The sequence below is a fragment of the Notolepis coatsorum genome (genome assembly GCF_963971535.1).
Source record: "Notolepis coatsorum genome assembly, chromosome: 3".
In the NCBI taxonomy this organism is placed as follows: Eukaryota; Metazoa; Chordata; class Actinopteri; order Aulopiformes; family Paralepididae; genus Notolepis; species Notolepis coatsorum.
The window spans coordinates 36,293,983-36,310,471 of record NC_140167.1 but is presented as its reverse complement, the minus strand read 5'-3'; the positions used below and the strand labels follow the sequence as shown (position 1 = coordinate 36,310,471).

The window sequence follows — 16,489 nt, the reverse complement described above, 5'->3', positions numbered from 1 at the left end:
TCTCTCCAGTTGCTCCTCTTTGTCTGGTATCTCTGGAAAATAATTAACATAGGATTAACACAACCAATCAAATCACAAGTGTCGGGAATAAGAAATTGCATCGCTATTTAATTGAAATATATGAAAATGAGACAGAAAAGCATAGGCCTACTTCCGTAGTCTGGTACTTCTCCATGTCTGTTCCCTTGAGCCTGTGCCTGGAAGCATCGTAGACTTTGCGGCAGGACTGTTGGAGCCTTTGGCAGATTTGAAGGTGCTTCTCCAGTCTCGCAGCAGCAAAGGTTCTATGACAGATATTGCAGGGAAGTAACTGGACAGAGTTGTCTGCGGAACAGGGTTCCACCTGTTGGAGTCTGCTGGAGTGAGGTGGTTTCACCTGTCGGAGTCTGCTGGAGTGAGACGGAGTGGAGACTGGTGGTTCCCCAGGCTCTCTTTTTCCCCTGTCATTATGGGTTTCCGTCACAAGTCTACGAGTAGATTTCTGTTGTCCCTCGTAAGAAATCTCTTGTTCCTTCTTATGCGCACTTTGAACATACACTTTACTTTCCTCGTATGGTCTTTCACACTTATTTCCCCTCTGCCAATCTATATCCTCCTCTGGCATCTTTCCACATCGTTCTCTCCTTCTTCCCCTCTCCCACTGTGACGACTCCCCCTCGTCTCCTGCTAACCTGTACGCTTTTTCATTCCTTGCGTGGTTTCCTCTGCTCCATTCTTCACTTTTGAAATCCCCCCTCTCCCATCTGTTCTCCTCTGCCCTTTCGAGCTGTGTGACCCTCTCAGCTTTCCTCCCTCCACTCGGCTGGGGCTTCTTCTCCGCTCTGCTGTCCCTCCTCTCCTGTCTGTCCATCTCTTCTGGTTCATGTATATTCCTGTCCTTGACCTGCCGCCCGGTGTGCGCCTGTATCTTGTCTCTTTCGATTGATCTCTCCCATCTGTTGCTCTCTTCTTCTTCTTCTTGTATATTCCGTATTCTGTCCTTGTTACGTCCCTCCTGCCTCTCTCTCTGCCACTCAGTGTGCTTCTGTGTCTCGTCTCTTTCGATTGGTCTCTCCCATCTGGTCCTCTCTTCTATATATACACACCGTGTTCTGTCCTTGTTACCTTCTTTCGGCCACTCTGTGTGCTCCTGTGTCTTGTCTCTTTTGATTGACCTGTCCCCCTCTTTGCGTCTCACCACTTCCCTTCTCTGCCACTCGGTGGGGGGGGACACCCGGATCTCTGTCCTCTCCTTTTGCTGTTCTGCTTGTCTTCTTCTGCCATAACTCCCCTCCTCCTCGCTCCTTTTGTTGCGGTCTGAGGTGTCCGTCTCCCTCTGTCTCAATGTGTCCATGGTTCTCAGCAGCTTCTCTTGCAGTAGGAGCTCCATCTCGTGAATGCCTCTCACTCGTCTCTGTTGTTCATCAGGAAACCTGTGCCGGTCTCTTCTTTGCTGCCGGGATCCTGTGGCGTCTCCGTGTGAGAGGACCTCGGGGGACAAGGGAGGAACCTCTGTGGGCTTTTTGTGTTTTTTTCCATTGTACTCTGAACGACCTCTCGGTTGAGATGAAACACCGGACTGTTGAATGTCATGCGCCATGAGTGGGTCTTGTGTGTTGGGCGGTGGTGTTCTTCTGTGGTGAATGGGCTTCAGTGGAAACGCCCTGTCAACTCCATCTGCTCTCTTCACAGGTAACGGTAGGCCTACATCGTTTGCTTCAGTGTGTCTGTGTCCTGCGGAGTTATGTTGCTTTGGAGGACTGCATCTGGCTTGATCAAATGTCTTGTGTGTATATGGCCACTGCCCCTCGTTCACACCAATCCTCTCTCTTTGTCTGTTATCAAACATCTTCTCTTGGTAGCTGGTCTGAAGTTTGATGGATTACGGAATGAGAGTCTTCCTTTATCACAGGTAGCTGTGTTACGTTTATTTTTATTTTTATAATAATTTAAAAAAAGGAAGATGGCTTGCCATTGCTGATTAACATACAACGAAGGATTGGATGATCATGCACTGCTAGGCAGCAAGCATAGCAAGGAAATGTCTACTTACTAGCACTCCCTCTGGGACTCGGATCAAAATCTGGTTTCAGGTTTTCGTTTAGCATCTCACACGCTTCAATATCAAGCTTGCAGGTTGTCTATGTTAAAATCAATGACGAGATAACCTAGCATTAATTGTTGGCTATAAGCGAAGTTGTGACAATCGCCAACAATTACACTACCACTGCCACATGACTTGTTGCTGTTCGTTGCCTAGAAACCAGTACGTTCTCAAACGTTCTCTGATTGGCTCACTCAATTCTGGAAGTTCCGGATGTTGTGAAGACGACCGACTGCGACAACACAACTGGGAGCTGACTGACAAACACTGAACCTTTTGCAACCTCCTATTCAGGTTTTTATTTTATTTATTTTTGTAACTACCATTACTTTATACACGATCAGTATAAACAATTTGTTTATAAGGCTCTACCACTCGTTTGAATTCGTATTTAATCTGGTAGCATAACTAGCTAGTCCCTGCAACGAATGAATGCGTGGTAATTTAGCCGTTAAAGTTACTGCGAAGCACACCACATCACAGCACAATACTGTCATTTCTCTTTTGTATTTTAGGTCCACCATGTCCATTGCTGAAGACTTCATTTCGGTGGATTATGAAATATTTGGGAGAGTACAAGGTGTATTCTTTCGAAAATACACTCAAGTAAGTTTCAGAATAAGCTATCCCTCGGGAATAATTCACATAATGTTCTTCCTGTTCCCCAGGACAATTCAGTCAGTTTTTGTGAACATGCACTACTCCTAACGCTAGAAATCATAGTTACTCTCCAATCGGTGATGTACTGTACAGTAACTGAGCTGTAAATGTGGCGCTGCTCCATAGGCTCTGACTTTCTGCTACATATTTGTGAGCTCTTACACAAATAACTAAATAAGGTTTATATTATAGCATTGCTAGAAGGTCTGAACCAGAATTCAAATCTAATTTGGGTGTAAGAGCTCACACAAACATTTTATGGCCTCATAAAGTCAGAGCCCACCTTCACTATACCCACCTTCAGAACCGCCCTCAAAGAGCATCTACGGGAGACTGCAATTCGAAACTGGCCCCTGTAAATGTCCAAACCCAACCCCCTCCAAGTACAGTCTCTCTCCCCCCCCCCCCCCAATGTATACTCTCAAATGTATATAATGTATATACTCTCTTTTTAGTAGAGTCTATTAATCAGAGTTTCCAACGCCAGGGTCTATATGACAGGCGTTGTACTCTTAAACAGTACTGTATATTTGTAGATCTGGTATGTCATAAATGTCTGGATGTAACAGTACTGTCTATCTGTATGTCATGTATGTCATATATGTTATGATGAATTGAAAATGGGAGACCCTGATGTAAACAAGACGAAAGTCTTTCTCTGGTCTGCATCCCCTTAACAATTGTGTGTATTGAGCCGTACTGTATTGTACCCATTCTGCAATCTGTTAATAACATGTTCAATCAATCAATCAAGCCCCATTACTTGTTTGTGGAGGGTGCAGAGAGAGTTCTCTCTCTGATTTCTTGCTAGGAGAGAGTGGTGCATGTTCACAAATACTGACTCAACTTGGGCACAGGAAGAACATGCATGAATTCTTAAAATGGGTGGTATTCCCCTTAAGGTGTACAAATGAGCATATTTCAAATAACTGCCTCTCCATCACCCCGCCAAAAACTAATATATAACAGTGTGTGTCTCTCTCTCTCTTTTTCACTCACTCACTTTATGAAGTAGATCAATACCAAGCATAGTCCTACAAAGTTATTCGATTTCCTCAACAGCTAGAGGTGCCTCTATATCAATATCTTTGTCACATTGTTTCAGGCAGAAGGAAAGAAGTTATGCCTGGTGGGCTGGGTCCAAAATACAGAAGCTGGAACTGTCCAGGGGCAGCTACAAGGTCCAGATGACACTGTGAAGCAGATGCAGCAATGGCTGAGGACCACTGGGAGCCCCAAGTCAAAAATACTGAAAGCCGAATTCAAGAATGAGAAGAAAATTGAAAGCCTAGAACACTCAACATTTAAAATAGTTCGCTGATGGATGTATTTATACATTTTGATAGATATGTGTAATATTTTATTTATTTATTTATATTTTTACTGGATTGACTGTATGACTTAGAATTCATTTAAAAGCAGTAGGCTATTTTGCTTAGTCTACACATCTACTGTATGTGTACTACCCATATATATACTTTACTTTATGTGTATGAATGAAAACTTTATTTAACAGATTGCAGAATGGGTACAATACAGTACGGCTCAATACACACAATTGTTAAGGGTATGCAGACCAGAGAAAGACGTTTGTCTTGTTTACATCAGGGTCCCCCATTTTCAATTCATAGTGACATTTATGACATACACAACATAATGACATTTATGGCATAGGGACATACATGACATACAATATAGTACTGTTACATTTAACATTTGTGACATATACGATATGCAAATATACGGTACTGTTACCCATAGATCAGTGGTCACCAACCCGTCGATCTTGATCTTGGTCGATCTTTGAGACTGTCCCTGTAGATCTTTCCATGAAAATTAAATTTTTTTTTTTTTTTTTTTTTTTATCTTACCCTGAGAGTCCACATTACAGTTCTACTTTTGTTTTGATGTGAAAAGTGATGCTGCACTTAGCACTGACTGAGAAAGTACACATACAGTTCTACTTTTGTTTTGATGTGAAAATGATGCTTCACTTAGCACTGACTGCACTTAGCACTGACTGAGAAAGTAAACATTACAGTTCTACTTTTGTTTTGATGTGAAAAGTGATGCTGCACTTAGCACTGACTGAGAAAGTACACATTACAGTTCTACTTTATAAAATGCTAATTGTAAATATGTTTGTCAATGTTAATAATATGAGAAAGTCCACATTACAGTTCTACTTTTGTTCTGATGTGAAAACTGATGCTGCACTTAGCACTGACTGCACTTAGCACTGACTGAGAAAGTACACATTACAGTTCTACTTTATAAAATGCTAATTGTAAATATGTTTGTCAATGTTAATAATATGAGAAAGTCCACATTACAGTTCTACTTTTGTTTTGATGTGAAAAGTGATGCTGCATAAGATGACTGCACTTAGCACTGACTGAGAAAGTACATAATAGTTCTACTTTGACGTTTTAATGTTGGACCAAAGCATTGCATGTAATTAGAATACAGGCAAATAAAAGTAATTTAGTTTAAAGTACAATCTTGGCTGTCTTTTTCTTTCAACGCTTCAAGATCTTGCCTTCACCAAAAAAAAATGATCTTGGGCTTAAAAAGGTTGGTGACCACTGCCATAGATCCTAACAGAATATATACATATGATGGGGAGGAGACTGTACATTAGGAGGGGGTGGGTGGGTGGGAGAGAAATATACGGTACATATATACGGAGATCCGGTACAAGAATCTAGTTCGTTGGTTGACTTTTTTTTATTACATTGGATGCCATTTTGTCACAGGAAAGATTTGCCTCTAGGATGGAACCTAGGTATGTAATTTCATCTTTCCTTGTGACAATATTGTCACCCACTGTAACTGAGAAGCCGTCGGTCTTGCTGAGTTTGTTATTTGATATACTACCCATATATATACTTTATATTAATACACTATATATATAGTTTATATACTGTAATCTACACATGAACTATGGAATTAAACACTGATTAATGAATGCATAATACCTTGTTCACTTTGTCTGCATATGTATGATGATGATAAAAACGTACTATAGACAAAATATCAGTTAAATGGAAGTTCTGGGGTGTCATAATTATATGATTAAATTAAAGCAATTCAGGGAATTACCTGAACTCAATAATATAAGTATAGAATATTTAAGAAAGAGCAGAAATGGGAAACGGGGGTCTGTATCCAGGCAAGACAAATATATTTTCAATCCAAATAAAATCTGTTAAGGCAGTTTCACAGCTTGGCATTACAGCAGTTCTCAATGTGGGGTTTTGGTGTCTGCAGGGGGGTTCAAGTTTAGGATTTCATTAGCTCAGTGTAAGTGTTCATATGTTTCACTTTCTGCACATGTTTGATGTTTTCCACTGCTCTATCTGAAGCATAATGGTCTTATCTAATACAGTTGTTTCACCTTGGAAGTTAGTTGTGTCTTGAGATTGTACTCAATCAGATCAATCAACCAGAAAATCAATGTAGGAACAATTATTTTCATCAAAATAAAATTGCCCAAATTATTGTAAAGTTCTAAATGAAATTCTGGCAACCTATGTAACACTAGACCATGCTACAGCCTACAGGTCACATAAAGTGTCTTTTCTTGGGCTTTCTGACACAGGCACAGGCGAAGATCGTACAGAGACAGATCTTTATTGAAGAAGTGTGGAAAGATGTTGGAAGCCAGAGCAGATGGAACATGTTGTCTAGAAAAGGCTTTCTCCTTGTGTGAGGTGATGGCAGATTGCCTCAATGTGCAACAGGTGCGCAGCGACCCATGCTCCCAGGTCTAGGTTAGTGTAGGTTAAGGCTCTGTGCGAGATGTCTAAGAGCTATTACAATTATGGTGTCCCTTAGAATTTTGTTTTGTGGCACAGGGTGGTCTTTGGGAACCACTGCACAGGTGATGTAGTGGACTAGGTCATTCACACCGAAAGAGGGCGCAATTTGTTAGTAGAGACCATAGAGACATTCAAACGGAAGCTGCTGGTCTGTCTTTGACTACCGTATTCAATGGTCTTTGACTGTAAACAAAGATTTTGTTAGAAGGGGGGCGGGCATAGAAATGAATAGTTATGCATTGTAGATCTTATTAACAAGCTACGTCTACCGTCCGAAAATGACACTATTTAATGTTTTTGTCGTTGGTTAACGCTAATTATGCTTACTTACTTACTGCACATTTTAAATTGGTCAACATATCTCGCCACTCGAGGGAAAGGGAGCCAGTTGAAGATGTTGCCCACAATTGCAATGCGCAAAATTTCATGAACACAATGATTAAGTGTCTGTCTAAAGAGGTTCAGACGAAGCTTCGCTCTGGAATTGCTATATTTTCATTGCAACAATGCGTTGAAGAGCTTGTTCTCAATAGTATTGATGCTGGGGCAACATGCATTGGCGTGAGAATGGACATGGAGGCGTTCAAAATTCAAGTAATTGACAATGGTTCAGGGATGGTACTTGAGGATATGGATCGTGTTGGAAACAGATACTTCACCAGCAAGTGCAGTTCTATTGAAGACCTAGAGAATCTCAAATTCTATGGATTTCGGGGGGAGGCTGTTGCAAGTATAGTCTCTCTCGCATCGCTTGTTGAAATGTCATCCAGGACGAAATCATCTATGAAAACACATGTGAAGGTCTTCAAGGATGGCAAAGGTTTGGATGTCTTTGAAGGTAAAGTCTCCCGTCCCTCAGCTGGGACAACCGTTGTTATTTGTAACTTCTACCACAACATGCCAGTCAGGAGGAAGAGGATGGATGCGGTTCTGGAAGGTGAACGGATCAGACAGCGATTAGAGACTATCTCCCTGATGCATCCCTCCATCTCATTCACATTGAAGAATGATTGCACAGCGGTTATGTTGGTTCAGGTTCCTAAAGCTAGAGACACCTACCACAGGTTTATTCAGATCCATGGCTTAGGACGAGCACAGAAACTTGGGAAAATCAGCCACACTCATGGACAGTTTGCCGTGATCGGTTACATTGGCAAGGAGGGCCATTATAACAACAGCTTGCAGTTCTTATTTGTGAATGACAGACTTGTTCTCAAAACCAGAATCCACAAGCTTCTGAATCTTCTACTCCGCAAAATTAGCAGTTTGCATCAGAAGAATGACAGTCCAGATGTCCAGTTGGCCACGAGGAGTCCCAAGCACAAGAGAGGCCAAGAGCTGCAAGGAATGTATGTAATCAATATCAAATGCCCATACTCAGAGTATGACATATGTCTTGAGCCTTCCAAAACTCTCATTGAGTTCAAAGACTGGGATGGCATTTTGCTCTGCGTAGAAGAGGCAATGAAAGAATTCCTGAGCAGAGAGAACTTGGTGGCTGAATTCTCCCTGGAAGACATGGAATATGCGTCTCAAAAACTGTTTGGCACAGCAGGCACGGGGCAAGGGGGGGGCTTCAGTCACCAGGGTGTTCAAGCAACAATGGGACATGTTCCACTGGAATTCAGTATTGGAAGGACACTTACATCTGAGCCTGTTCATCGGAAGCTCGAGGGAGGCGAAGACGAGGTTGGCCAGAAGTGTGAGGAAAGCAACAGAGAGACAAATATCCCGACAAGGGAGTTGGAATTGAGACCAAACAATAGGTGCACAAAGGATAAATGTGCGCCTAGGTCAGAAGAAACATGCAGGGAGGAGCCACGGTGTGATCTGGTCAGAATAATGGACGGATCGGTACCCGTGTCTAAGAATGACACTGCAAAAGAGAAGGTACTGAATTCTCATGAGACTGCGCAAGAGTCTCTGAGTACTGAATATCTGCCTCATTTAGTCAGTGGGCTGACATGTGAGAAACTGAAAATGACTGAAGAGAGAAACAGAGCGACGAGTGTAAACATTTCTTCTACAAGTGTCAGACCAGCACACGGCAGCACGCAGGAAGCCCAGTCTGATTCAGACTGTTTTGAGGAAATGCTGCCTCGTCACCAGAGTACGAATGGAGTGAGTTGGTCTTCAGTAGGTCACAGAAAGATCAGAATATCGGATCCATATGTTCATGAGATTCTGCAGGTTCAGGCCCAGAACACCAAACCATTGCATCTAATGCGAGATTCAAACTTGAGAAGGAGAGAAAACCTGTGTGCATCAAAACGCAGATTCTCGAGCATCGAGAGCTCAGGTTGTGTCGAAGATGAACACAAAGTATGCAAGGACCGTCCCCCTGCCATCCTGTCAAAGCTTTCCAAGGTCACATTCTGTCGGAAGCTGTCTTTATCTAAAGAGACTGGGACGCTGGACAAATTCAGAAGAAAATATGGCAAGTCTGCTGAACTGAAATTACCCGCCCTGGAGGAGACTAATGATGATCCTGAACTAACTCACACCAGAGTCCCTCAGATGGACAACTACTCTGTCATGAATCCCCACATTCTTTCAAGTGCTCAGAAACAGGAAGAGGAGCGTGATGTCACAGAGACACAAGAAATACAGAACAAGTTCCAAAGCCCGCCGACCCTGTCCATGTTCACCAGGCTAAAGCCTGTCACAGTTGAGAGCATGAGCAGAGGAGCATCTTTGGCAGCTAAACTCTGTCATTTAAAACAGCAGAAAACAGAGGTCACACTAAGTGCATTAACTCACTCTTCAGAGGCTACTTCAGCGAAGGAAACCGGTCTCGGAAGGTCAAACGACAGCGTCCAAGACAGCAACAACAATGAACAGCACCCCAGTGATACCGCATTGAATCCTGTGTGCATCCCAAGTCACAGCACAAGTCCTGAGCGGGCCGAGAGAGAAGCAGCCTCTGCGTCGGGCGACTGGCTGCATCACTATGACGATTCTGTGGGAAAGATGGTCTATGTCAACAAAGTTACAGGACTCAGCCGATACGAGGAGCCGTCTGTGGAAGAAACACAAGTGCGCTGCACATCGGATGTCACCAACATGGCAGTGAGTGTCGTCTCTAAAACAGGTAAGGAAACCCCCCAGTGATCTGCGTCTGTCCTCTGCAGTGGGCTCTGACGATATGATGACAGTGACAGGAAATGGCTCATTCACCAATTATGACAATGAGTGAGTCACTCTTATTTATTGATCCAGCCCACCCAGTGAACATTATATTTGAGAAATGTATTAATGTAGGCTGTGTTTTGATGTGAGCTAGAGATGTGAGTTTGTGCCCGTGTTCATGTTCACATCCTTTCCTCACACTTTAGGGATTGAATACAGGTGTTACCCTTTTCAGATGGATGTAGTGTTACCCTTCCTTCCTAAATCCAAGGCAGAAAGAGTGATTGCCAGTAGTTCAGGGCTTGACAATGGAGGTACCTTTCCAGATACAGTAGATCACATTGTCATGGGAGCACATAGGACATGGCACAGCACACACAAACACACACACACACACACACACACACACACACACACACACACACACACACACACACACACACACCGTACACAAAATGTACTACATTTAAAGGGGAATGCAACCCATTTGGACAGTGTTTGTGAACATGCATCACTCTCCTAAGTCCTAAAGATAGAAATCAGAGAGAACCCTCCAATTGTGATGTAACTGGGATGTAAAGTCTGGGGCTGCTCTATATAAAATGAATGGGCCTCTGACTTTATGTTTGCTTGAGATCTTACACCCAAATGACATTCATATCCTAGATTGTCTGAACCAGAATTAAAACCTAATTTGGGTGTAAGGCTCACACAAACATTTTATGACATCATAAAGTCGGAGCCCCATTCATTGTCTATGGAGCAGCCCTAGATTTGACATCCTAGTTTCATCACCGATTGGAGGGTTGTCTCCATAGAACTCTGATTTCTAGCTTTAGGATAGAGTGGTGCATGTTCACAAATACTGACTGAACTGTCCCGGGGCACAGGAAGAACATAATGTGAATTCTTCAAATGGGTGGTATTCCCCTTTTAATCGAAGCCATTTTAATTAATGTGCGACCTTCTCCATGTCTGTCTTCATAGGGGATGATGTTGAGACCTCAAACTCACTTTCCTCATTGTACTCGGAATGGAATAACCCTGTGTTTGTTCGACCTCCTACTGTAAGTAAACATTTGAGACACTTGCTATTAGATGGCTTTTATACCTTTGGGGTGAAGTAACTGCATTATAATGACATAAAGAACTACGCTAATCTCAATGTGTGATGATTTCTTCATGAATTATTGTTTTTCCAGGTTAGCGTGGACATATCTAGTGAACAAGCTGATGGACTGGCCGTGAAGATCCACAACATCCTCTTTCCATACCGCTTCTCCAAGGCCATGATCCACTCAATGAAGGCAAACATCTGCCCTTGTTTTTAGTCTGTCACTGTTAAGGTTCTGACTAGCCTAAATATTCTCTGCTAGGGGTGTAACAATGGGGGACTGTAATAAGTACGGCTGCCCCCATGTTCGGTACAATACATAAAAAAAAAAATCCCATAATGCAAAGGGAATAGAATTATGGTATAATAATAATAACAATGCAGGACCTGTCGCAGAGGTCTTTATTCGGCATGCAATGACACTCAATGTTTTAGTGGCACACACAGTGGTTAGTTTTTAACACACACACACCGGAACACACACACGCATGCATTGTCTTTTAGGATCGCCGATGCGATACTCCTCTGCACTTAACCCATCCCGTCGTCCTTCCCCACAAGGGCAGCCGGGAGCAGACGAGGGCTGTGGCGTAAGCCACGCCCGGGGACCATCCAAGTGCTCCTGCCCGTCTTCGTCACGGACGCGACAGCGTTAGCGATATGTTGTTGTGCATGTTTTTCCATTGGGTTTCTCTTATCGGGGGGGGGGGGGGGGGGGGGGGGGGGGGGCCCTTGCGAGCACAGGGAGAACCCTTGCGAGCACAGGGAGAACATGCAAACTCCACACAGAAAGGCCTGGGAGATCACCCATCTGGGTACCTGGCATTGAGGAAACCTGGTCCCCAAGCGGGAATCGAACCCTGGACCTTCTTGCTGTGTTACCACTACGCCACCGTGCCGCTCTCATATATATATATATATATATATATATATATATATATATATATATATATAGAATACAATTGTCTTATTTGGCTGTTAGCATTAGTGCTAATGTTTGCTACCAGCTGCTATGTCAGTTACCAAATATAACTACTTAGTAAATGGACAAATGGACTGCATTTATATTGCGCTTTTATCCAAATTGCTTTCCAACTTATGCCTCACATTCACCCATTCACTCGCACATTCATGGCGGAAACAAACATGCAAGGTGCCAACTTGCTCATTGGGAGCAGTTAGGGGTTAAGTGTCTTGCTCAAGTGTTAATCAAAGATGGTCTTTGATTATAGCTACAGTAGTGTTAGCTGCAACATTTGGTAGTTGACATTAGCTCTAATCTTTGTTTGCTAATAGAGTTATTGCTAGCTAACCATAAAAGATGATGTGTTGGATGCTTTGCATTTTGGGATAGATTGACATCATTAATGGGAGCAACCATATTTAATACAGTCCCCTAATCTGAATCACAAATCGAGGATAAAAATAATCCAATAGAATTTTCATCTTAAAATCACAAGTATTTGGAGCATCATCACACCCCTAGAGATGAACAAAAGGTTGCATGGTTGCATAAACGTTTAGGGGCGTTATTTAGTTTTTTTTCCTTCCAGTTTTAAACATTTGAATGCTATGCCAAAATCTGGAGCATGCTTTGCCCTGAATGGACATTTTGCACTGTTGTATTTTTGGAAGTGCATCAATATTTATAGGTGTGTTGGAGAGCATCTGTACATTCAGAGAACACAGATCGATAACCAAATCGTGACGTTTTATAATGTTTTCTGTTTTGTTTTTTGACCTTGTAGGTTATTAATCAAGTGGATAAGAAGTTTCTTGCATGTCTCATAAATACAGGAGACCAAGAGCCTGCATCCAAGAGTGAAACAGAAGGTATGCTGTCTTAATGGCAATAGTTTTACAGATACAAATCTATTTGGTTGTACTTTTGAATCTATCATTGTGTTATATGTATTTAGCATGTCACCTTAACTCTAACTTTAGGGAACCTTTTGGTGCTAGTGGATCAACATGCTGCACATGAGAGAGTTCGTCTTGAGATTCTAGTTGCTGGTAAGCTAGCAGAAAATCTAAGAGTTCTTAGAAAATAGACAATGGGTGAATGAATAACACTGGTATTGGGGACAGTGAAATTAGTCTGTGGTCATACCCGTATGAAGTACCTTCTAACTATCTGCTGTGGGATGTTGTAGACTCCTACGAGGACGACCCAGAGGTCCCAGGAGAGAGACGTCTGTCCTCATCAACCATTGCTCCACCACTAGATATAAGTGTGACAGAGGAGGAGCTCCGGCTGCTCAGGTCAGTGCTTTGCTATATATAGAATATCCACGAGGCCTTTGATGGAGCACACAGCTCACATTAGTCAGTGCTTTGCTATATATAGAATATCCATGAGGCCTTTGATAGAGCACACAGCTCACATTAGTCAGTGCTTTGCTATATATAGAATATCCATGAGGCCTTTGATAGAGCACACAGCTCACATTAGTCAGTGCTTTGCTATATATAGAATATCCACGAGGCCTTTGATAGAGCACACAGCTCACATTAGTCAGTGCTTTGCTATATATAGAATATCCATCAGGCCTTTGATAGAGCACACAGCTCACATTAGTCAGTGCTTTGCTATATATAGAATATCCACGAGGCCTTTGATAGAGCACACAGCTCACATTAGTCAGTGCTTTGCTATATACAGAATATCCATGAGGCCTTTGATAGAGCACACAACTCACATTAGTCAGTACTTTGCTATATACAGGGAAATTACCCATAAGGCTTTTGATGAGAAGCACACAGCTCAAATTAAAGGGGAATCCCGTTCATTTTTAGAATCAACATGTTATTAGTACAGTCATGGACAGTTAAGCCAATATCTGAATGTAAACAAGTCTATAGAGCTACAAACTAGAGGACTAATCTGTATTATCATCAAGATGTACAGCCTTGTGGACACAGTGTTTGCTAGAGCTTTTACAACTAATATAAATTACATTGATTACATAGAGAGAGAGAGAGAGAGAGAGAGAGAGGCTTCTGTCAGGGAAACAAACCGTGTGCAGGGAAGCAGTGGCACACACTAATTTACACACAACCTGGACCTCGCACGGGGAAGCAGCAGTGGCACACACTCATTTACACACAACCTGGACCTCGCGCAGGGAAGCAGCAGTGGCACACACTCATTTACACACAACCTGGACCTCGCGCAGGGACCTCTCTCTCTCTCTGTCTGTCTGTCTGTCTGCCAGTCGCAGACTGTGGGTGACTCACTCAAAGCGCTTATGGGCGGAGCCCATCCAAAAATAGCCTGAAATCCTGAGGCTGAAAAAATATGCTTTTGAGTACTTGATCAAAAATATAAAACGATGAATTTTTTTGAAAAAAAAAAAAAATCTCATGTGTTCCATAGACTCTCAGGAATTGTGTAAAGTTGCCCAAATAGTGCAAGGAATAGCAATGCACGTCCCCTTTAAGCTTTACATCAGCTTGTCATCAAAGATCAGAGGGCCAAACAAACTCTGGTTTTCACGTTGCAGGTTACATTAGTAAATGCTTATTAATACAAACTGGACTGTCAAGGAGAATAGGAGAAACAAATGTGAACACTGAGGTATAAGAAGGTTGAGTTGAAGTGCCCTCCTGCTCACTGAATACCAAGATCATTACTGCAGTGCCCTGATGGTGGAGGGAAGAGTCCACAGCCGGTGACTTCTTCCGTTGGTAATAGATTGTGGATCCTTTGTCTTCCAGGTCTTGTCAGCCGTACTTGAGGGGCCTGGGCCTGGAGATGCAATTCTCTCAGACAGGAGATCCACGAGTGCTAGTGGGGAAGGTACCAATGTGTTTCATAGAGAAGGAGAGCAATGAAGTCAGACGGGGTAGACAGTCTGTCATCAAGCCTATAGTTAAGGTAAGACATATGCAACTTACAAAGACTAACTGTCAATCAATTCAGTTTTTACAAACCTTGTTCCCTCATAGTTACCATTTCTCTCTCTGTAATTGTCCATCAGGAGTATCTTCAAGAGCAGATTGAGGTGAGTTGTCTTATTTTATAACTGTATACTAATTGTATGCCTATGTTCATTGTATGCTATTTGCTGTGGGGCACTTTGGGCTGTGGTCCATGTGTAAAAGGTGCTATATAGTTATTATTATTTATTATATTGTAAAAAATAATGTATGCTTTGAAATGTCTCGACGACATTGAAAATGAGGACAACCTCAATTGTCCTTTTTGAGAATAAATAAAGGTTTGAATAGAATTTTTACCTCTTTATGTGGGGGAACACTGTGTTCTTATTACACATGAATATGTATGTAAAATAATACAATTCAAACTCACTGGGTACATAACCCTGTATATCTGGAGACACCTGCTGACTCTTTTTGTCAGTATGAAATCCCTGTACTTGTACCCCATGTTATATATTTAGTATGTTCTTATTTGCAACCCATTGCCTACAGCACTACATACTGTTTTGACAACTATTCTGTTTCATGAATAATGAACTCATCTTATTAGTCAGAACAGGGTGATATGAATATTGTCTTCTTTCCCTCCTAGTTACTACGTTCAACTGGCAGAGTGAATGGAACACTGCCTCTCACCATCCTGAATGTTCTTGCCTCTCTGGCCTGCCATGGTCATTTTCACTTACTTCTCCCTTAATACAATTTGAAGATGTTCATTTGCATCATATTATTTACTTGCATGCATTTATGTGTCAAACAGGTGCTATCAAATTCAATGACAGCCTGAGTAAAGATGCGTGTTGCAGCCTGGTACGATCGTTGTCTTCATGCCAGCTGCCCTTCCAGTGTGCCCACGGCCGTCCTTCCATCGCCCCGCTGGTGGACATCCTTCACTTGGCGAATGACCAACAGGTAACACTGTTATCATCAGCACCTTCAGTCGCCAACATCTTGGTCAACAATTGACCTATCTTGACCTTGTCTTGAATCTCCAATCACAACTGTACAGAAGAGTGGGGCTTGAGATAGTAGACAATTTGTTTACTAAAGTACATATTCCCATCATAGAGCACTCTTTTGATGTACTATTTTCCTAAGAACCTGCAATAATCGTATTTCTCTAGTGTTGACAGTCTTCTTAATCTCTGCAGGAATCACCGAAACCCAACCTCCGAAGGCTGAGAAAAATGTACAAAGCATGGGAAATGTATGGAAATGGATAAGTGTATGTACATGCATATTTGTATGCATATGTTGTCTTATTTATCAAAGATGCATTTTTACTTATTTTATTTAAATTACAAATAGTTAAATAATTAAATATTGTTAAAAAAAAGATTGACAGGGAAATTTGTCTCTCATTAAAGCAAGTGAAGATTGACAGCACAATATGACAGCACAATATTGATTAAGAGATTAGCCGGATCCAGGCTCTCTTTCGGCCAGTGCGTGAAATATCAGAGCCCTTGCTCAGTGGCTGATACATATACTCAGGCACTCCAAGTGAGTGAGAGCAATTATTTGTAGAGTATGGCTCTGAGCAGCAACCTGTGTAGTATCGCCCTCTTGCGTTCAAAAAGTGTAACCTTATACTTAGGGATGTCCGATATTATCGGCCGACCGATATTATCGGCCGATATCGGCAGTAAAATGTGATATCGGAAAATATCGGTATCTGTTTAAAAAAAGAAAAAAACAATAACAATATTTGTTATATATATATCCAGTGAAATTATTAGT

The 16,489-nt window shown here is 42.1% G+C and overlaps 2 protein-coding genes across 2 annotated transcripts; both read left to right on the top strand.

Annotated features, from left to right (window-relative positions):
* Window positions 1-2,289: 2,289 nt before the first annotated feature.
* acyp1 (acylphosphatase 1, erythrocyte (common) type) lies at window positions 2,290-4,897 on the top strand. The gene is made up of 3 exons (XM_084311610.1): window positions 2,290-2,377; window positions 2,599-2,689; window positions 3,849-4,897. Exons 2-3 carry the CDS (start codon window positions 2,606-2,608, stop codon window positions 4,062-4,064), a joined length of 300 nt encoding a protein of 99 aa, XP_084167736.1. The 5' UTR covers window positions 2,290-2,377; window positions 2,599-2,605; the 3' UTR covers window positions 4,065-4,897.
* Window positions 4,898-6,990: 2,093 nt separating this feature from the next.
* mlh3 (mutL homolog 3 (E. coli)) lies at window positions 6,991-16,223 on the top strand (the record flags this gene model as incomplete). The annotated part of the gene is made up of 12 exons (XM_084311008.1): window positions 6,991-9,655; window positions 9,900-10,007; window positions 10,681-10,760; window positions 10,896-11,000; window positions 12,556-12,640; window positions 12,752-12,820; window positions 12,961-13,069; window positions 14,525-14,684; window positions 14,788-14,811; window positions 15,342-15,420; window positions 15,510-15,661; window positions 15,901-16,223. The coding sequence occupies 12 exons, from the start codon at window positions 6,991-6,993 to the stop codon at window positions 15,970-15,972; spliced, it is 3,708 nt and encodes a 1,235-aa protein (XP_084167134.1). The 3' UTR covers window positions 15,973-16,223.
* Window positions 16,224-16,489: the final 266 nt, after the last annotated feature.

What these genes read in the sequence shown, in the direction of transcription:
- acyp1 (XM_084311610.1), top strand. Translation starts at nt 2,606, where the DNA reads ATGTCCATTGCTGAAGACTTCATTTCGGTGGATTATGAAATATTTGGG. An exon ending in TCTTTCGAAAATACACTCAA is followed by an intron (nt 2,690 to 3,848) that starts GTAAGTTTCAGA and finishes ACATTGTTTCAG; the next exon opens with GCAGAAGGAAAGAAGTTATG.